General features: G+C 62.1%; 2 protein-coding genes across 2 annotated transcripts in view; one reads left to right on the plus strand and one right to left on the minus strand.

The window, feature by feature from the left end:
- SEMA3F (semaphorin 3F) overlaps positions 1 to 6232 on the minus strand; it is an 89765-nt gene that overhangs the window by 46893 nt on the left and 36640 nt on the right. The gene's annotated exons all lie outside the window — the stretch shown is intronic.
- On the plus strand, positions 563 to 6214 carry GNAI2 (G protein subunit alpha i2). Its single transcript, XM_035894709.1, has 7 exons — positions 563 to 633; positions 787 to 928; positions 1305 to 1465; positions 3949 to 4077; positions 5026 to 5155; positions 5380 to 5533; positions 5922 to 6214. Exons 1-7 carry the CDS (start codon positions 629 to 631, stop codon positions 6110 to 6112), a joined length of 912 nt encoding a protein of 303 aa, XP_035750602.1. The 5' UTR covers positions 563 to 628; the 3' UTR covers positions 6113 to 6214.

Genomic DNA, 6232 nt, shown 5'->3' on the forward strand with positions numbered 1-6232 from the left:
GCTCGAGCTGGCGGGTGGAGGCGGCAGCTTCTTCCCGAGTTCCCTGGGGTGTTCAGCTTTGGAGAGCCCAGCCCCCTGCCCATACCTGGAGCCATGAACATCTCTGTGTCCTGGCCGCTGCTGGCCCCAGCTGTGGGCATGCGGCGGGGCTGGCAGCTCCATTGTTCCCCAGCACAACAGGGGTGTGGGGTGTGGGATGCGGGATGCAGCAGCTAAGCTCAGGCTCTGCCTGAAGCTGGGATGGCAGGTGATGGGCAGAGCTGAGCCCCCCATTGCGGCAGGTCCCCAAACTCGGCTGAAGCTGGGGCTGCCAATCATCTTTGCTGCAGGAAAAATGTTGGTGCGTTGATGCCATTTTCCTGGCCCAGAGCAGGAGCCATTTCTCCCCTTGGGAGCTACTGCAGGGTCCCTCCCAGGCTCCCCTGTTCCTCCCCCTTTCTTGGCCCTGACATTCTGAGTGCCCATCCAAGCATCTGCTCCAGCCAACACCGGGAGCTCTTCTACGATGGCTGGGGGGGGTCCCAGTAGAGCCAGGGTCCCCAGCTTTGGGCAGCATCTCACTGCTCGTCCCCCTTCTCATTTCTCTGCAGGTGCTGGCGAGTCTGGGAAGAGCACCATTGTCAAACAGATGAAGTGAGTGGTCCCTGCACTGTCACCACGGGCTCTGAAGCTGCTGGTGGCCGGGGAAAGCTCCCCATCAGTGTTGCCACAGAGCATGGGTGGAGGGCAGCACCCCGGGGTGCCCCACAAAGGGCTGACCTTGCCTGTGTCTCTCCCCTGCCCCAGGATTATCCACGAGGATGGCTACTCAGAGGAGGAGTGCCGGCAGTACAAAGCCGTGGTCTACAGCAACACCATCCAGTCCATCATGGCCATCATCAAGGCTATGGGGAACCTGCAGATTGACTTTGGAGACTCCTCCAGAGCGGTGGGTGCCCTTCTGCTCCTGCTGTGCCTGGCAGGGGTGGATGGTCCTTGGGGAGCAAAACCAGATGCGCCCAAAGCTGGACCAGGATTAAAGGCGGCCTCACCCAAGCCTCTCTGCTCCACAGTGGGCTGTGACCTTCTGTCCCTGGTGCTGAGGATGGGGGGACCCAAAGCACAACGCATGGGTGGGCTGGCCCCACAGCTTGTCACCTGATGGGTGCAGGGGTGGGGGTCCTGCTGCTTCCCTTGGGTCTAGTCCCCATCTACTGTTGGAGCTCCTGCCTTGCTGTCTGGGTGGGACACATGGGGCTCCCTTTGGGGCAGAGCGAGCTTCAGTAACCCAGTGCTGGTGCTCGAGCCCTGGTTTTTCCCTGCAGGATGATGCTCGGCAGCTGTTTGCGCTCTCCTGCACCGCTGAGGAGCAGGGCATCATGCCGGAGGACCTGGCCAATGTGATCCGGAGGCTGTGGGCTGACAACGGGGTCCAGGCTTGTTTTAACCGCTCCCGAGAGTACCAGCTGAACGACTCTGCTGCCTAGTGAGTACCCCTGCTCCTCTCCCCCAGCTCGGCTGGGTCTGAGCCCTGTGGGCTGCATCACTTTTATTGAGCAAGAAAAAATCCCCCTGGGGACTGCTGTTCCCCATCACCAGGCTTGGGGGCTGGTGCTGCCACTTCCCGCCGGGTGCTGGGGCTGAGCTGGAGCAGAACTGGGAAGGCGGATGTTTCGAAAGCTGTTTCCTCCTCTGGCAGGGTGCTGTGTCCCCGAGGAGGGGGGCACTGGGGCATCCCCCTCCTGCCACTGCCTGGCCCTGGGGGATGCTCTCCCCTGGCCTCCCTGAGATGGGTCCCCCCATGAGAGCACAGCTGGGAGTCCTGCCCATCCTCCTGGCCCTTCATGGGCTGTGAAGGCAAGAAAAAGTCCCAAAAAAAGAACTGGGGACCTTTATGCCTGAACTGGATGAGTAAGATGCAAGAGAGGCTTTTCTTTTTCTTTTTGACTGAGTTTATATGGAAAGACTTGGCATTACATTAGTGTAATTAGCCAGCAAGCTAGTGTTTAGGTAGATAAATTGCCTGCATCTGGTTGGGTTTATCCCTGAAGAGATTTAATAAGTTAATCTGCCTAAAGTATGATTGCTGGAGAGGGTAGCACAGCCAAGGCTGTGTTCAGCCTGCACGGTGCCCTCCTGCCCTCTCTGCCCAGACCCCTCGTGGTAAAGCAGGGCCAGGGGGAGCTCCTGGTGTGAGGGGAAACCCCCACCAGGGGTTGAGCACCCTGGGGACTTGACGCCATCCTGGAGGCTGCTTGGTCCCCCTGCGTGCCAGCCCAGCCATCCCCTCCCACGTGGCACTGGAGGGTCCCTCTTCTGCGCTGAGGTTGCTGGGGGGAAGAGGTTGCAGGAAAGCTCCTGGCAAGCCCTGACCCTGGAGAAGCTCCTGCCGGCGCTTTCCTCTGGCACCCACAGCTTTCGCTTCCTCCTGCCCAGCACCCGCCTGCCCTCCCTGGCCCAGGTCCCGCCCAGCCCCATTACTCCCCAGCCAGTGCTGGCATTTCCCTGGCAGTGGCGCCCTGTGCTGTGGGTGCTGGTTTGGAGGCACAGGAGGCCCAGCAGGTGCCTGGCAGCTCGCACATGCAGTTCAAGCAAATACCCCTGCAGAGCGTTTGCAAACGGAGTATCGCCATTAAGTGCGATGGAGCACTTGGCACATTACGGGGGTTGCACAAGTATTAATTAGGAGCCCCCTTGAGCTGTTGCTCCAGCGTTTCTCCAGCCCCATGGAGATGCCGGTGCGGTAGCTGATGGCCCATGCATCCCTGTGGGGATGGTACTGCGCCCATGGTGCCACCGGCACAGGGCACCCTGGGGATGAGGAGCCCTGTCCCATGCTGGGCATGCAGCCCACCCACGCCCCAGCCCACTGCAGCAGTCCCCAGCCTCCTCCACAGCCCCTTGAGGTGCCAGGAGTTCGGGGTGCCGGCGTGGGTGCTCACCAGTACCCCAGGGCTGGGCGTGAGGTCCGAGTGCTGCCGGCGCCGCACACGGCCCTGCCGTGGTGTTTCCTGTTTTTTTGTCAGCCGGAGGCCGCATGTGTTTCCGGCTGTTTTCGAGCTGCTCTGTGGCGGCGGTGTGCCGGCCCCCCCACCTTCACACCCACAGCAGGGTCCCGGGGCACCTCTGGCTCCAGCTTCCTGGGAGCTGGTGAGCGGCCTTGCTGTCATCGGAGCTGGGGATCCCCGTGGCCTCACGAGCTGTAATCTGGCTTTCACGAGATTACGGGTCTGCAAAGGCCTTAATGAGGGCAAGCCTAATTTGCTTAAAGGAGCCTGTTTATAATAACCCAATTAAAGCAACGTGAACTGGAGAAATTGAAACCCGCCTTGATCCCCGCTGGCATCCCTCGGCTGGTCCTGGTGGCTGCTTGGGGACTGAGCCACCACTGCTGCCGGCAGCCGGGGTCTGGCAGGGCCGGGCAGGCAGCAGGGCAGGCAATGCCACCCAGGGGGGCTCAGGGTGGGCAGCACCCCCTGGCCATGCTGTTCCCCATCCCTCCAGCCGCCTGCCTCCTGCCTCCTCCCAGGATGCCGGCCCTTTGTGTTTTTTGACTATAAATGGCACGGCGCCATCGATTGTTTCCGCCGGCGCTGCGGCCAGTTGCCATAGTAGTGAATACTTTCCTCTTGCCGTTTCCCCCATGCGAACGGCTGGGGTAACAGGGGGAGCCCCCCCAGCCCCGGCTGCATCCCCTGCCCGGCCCCCGGAGCCGGCATGCTGGCCCCCGAGCCCTCATTGCCGTGTGTCCCCTCACTGCCCCGGCAGCCGGTTGTCCTGCCCTGCCCTGCCCGTGCCTGACCCTGGGGTGTGGATGGGGGCCCCTCTGCTGCGGTGCTGCCCACCCTGAATGGACAATGCCAGGGTATGGGCAGGGGACCCTGGGGCTCTGTGGGGATGCCCTATGGGATTTGGGTGGGTTGTGCCCCACGGTCCAGCTTCCACAGTGACTTTCTGCTCCCTCCCCAGCTACCTGAACGACCTGGAGAGGATAGCCCGAGCCGACTACATCCCCACCCAGCAGGATGTGCTGCGCACCCGAGTGAAGACCACTGGCATCGTAGAGACCCACTTCACCTTCAAGGACCTGCACTTCAAGTACGTCCGACCCTTTCCCTTTTGTCTTTTCCAAGGAAAAAACAAAAAACAGCCCCTTCTTCCCCATGCCAGGCTGGATCCTGTTTGCACGCTGCACACACCAAGGCGCCCCCTTGCCCCTGCAGCTTTGCTCATGCCTGGAGCTGCTGCCTCGGAGCGGAAACCGCCAAAATAGCTGGAGCAGCCTCAAAAACGCCTCTCAGGGCTTGGCCCAGGGGCGGATCCAGCCTCTGGCGAGGAGAGGAAGGGGGAAGGCGTCTCCGGGTGCTGTGACGCTGCTTCCGCTGCAGGAAGGGTGCTGGGCAGGAGCCAGGGGTCTCGGGTCAGAAACAGGCGCTGCTGCCCACTGGCAGCCCAGGGTTGCTTTCCACCAAAAACCTTCAGGAAAGAGTCAGGGCTCCGGTTTCCAAGGCAAAAAGCTGGCATTGCACACATCCCAGGGGATTTAGTCACTTGGCAACGGAGCTGCCGGCAGAAAGATCTGCTAGGGTCCTCCCCAAGTGTGAGGGGCTCGCAGGGACCCCTGTGCCACCCTGGTGGGATGGCAGTGCTTGGTAACGCGTCGCTGGGACCATGCTTTGGAGGTAGCAGCGAGGATGGTCTGGGGGGAGCATGGCAGCAAGGAAGCCTCCCTGCTGGCTGGCCGGTGATGGATGTGGTGCTGCTGCCAGGCTCTTCTCCATGGGGGCAGAACATCCTCCGCTGCCGGCCGCAGGGTGAACCGGCACCATCACGCGAGCCCTTGCGCTGCCCGCCATCCTGCTGAGCCCCCAGCCACTCGGCCGAGTACCACGGGTGCTGGGGCAGATCCGGTGGCACCAGCAAAACCCGGAGCCTTTTCCTGGCTCAGCTCCTGCTCTGGGCAGACGGGAAAACTGAGGCAGGGAGCGGGGCGAGGGCAGTGGGGCCGGGAGCTGCTGCCCATCACCATGCTGCCTCCTTTTCCAGGATGTTTGATGTGGGTGGCCAGCGCTCAGAGCGCAAGAAGTGGATCCACTGCTTCGAGGGCGTGACGGCCATCATTTTCTGCGTGGCCCTCAGTGCCTACGACCTGGTGCTGGCTGAAGACGAGGAGATGGTGAGTTGGGGGAGATGGAGCCGGCGCTGTGAGCCATCCCCTCTTTGGAGGGCTGTTGGAGTAACCCCCTCTGGTGGCCAGCAGTGCCCTGGCCAGCGTGGCCCAAGCCTTGCAGGGCCCTCGGCATGCCCTGCCCGGGCAGGCGGGAGCAGTGGGGGGAGGGCAGTGGGGTGGGCACTGCCTGTGGGTCCCTGCCCAGCTCAGGCTGCCGTCTCCCCTGCCAGAACCGGATGCACGAGAGCATGAAGCTGTTCGACAGCATCTGCAACAACAAGTGGTTCACGGACACGTCCATCATCCTCTTCCTCAACAAGAAGGACCTCTTTGAGGAGAAGATCGTGCACAGCCCCCTGACCATTTGCTTCCCTGAGTACACAGGTACCATGGGGTCCTTCAGTACCCTCCCGGTCCCCCTGGCAGGAGGAGCAGGCAGTGCCTTGCCCGGATGCTGTAGCAGGAGATGCTGGGGGTGGGGATGCTGGCTCTCCTGCACCTGGGGAGTGATGCATTGGGGCAGCAAGTGGGGTGCGGTGGTGCTCGGGGTGCCCCAGGGGATGGGGGAAGATGGGGGGAAGACAAAGGGCGGCAGCCCTGGGGGCGTTTAGCTGAGGCTCACTGTGTCTGGGGAGCATCAATTCGGCATTGGGGTGTTGGCTGCAGTGGTGTGGGGAGCCAAGCCGAGCCCAAACCCTTTCGGTGGCAGTGGCAGGGGAGTGCTGGTGTCCCTGGGCGGCCACGGGGCAGTCCAGCGTCTCTTCCTCCCCAGGGGCCAACAAGTATGACGAGGCAGCCGGCTACATCCAGAGCAAGTTTGAGGACCTGAACAAGCGAAAGGACACCAAGGAGATCTACACCCACTTCACCTGTGCCACCGACACCAAGAACGTGCAGTTTGTCTTCGATGCCGTCACTGATGTCATCATCAAAAACAACCTGAAGGACTGCGGGCTCTTCTGAGAGCCAGCGCTGCTCAGGTGGGTGGTGATCCTGGTGGTGGCCCCAGAAATGGGGTGGTCACGGAGCACCCACTGGGGACAGCATGGGCACTGCCTGCCGTCCCCACCGTGGCACAGGCTG

This window comes from Egretta garzetta, unplaced genomic scaffold (assembly GCF_000687185.1).
Source record: "Egretta garzetta isolate BGI_Z169 unplaced genomic scaffold, ASM68718v1 scaffold215, whole genome shotgun sequence".
Classification (NCBI taxonomy): domain Eukaryota; kingdom Metazoa; phylum Chordata; class Aves; order Pelecaniformes; family Ardeidae; genus Egretta; species Egretta garzetta.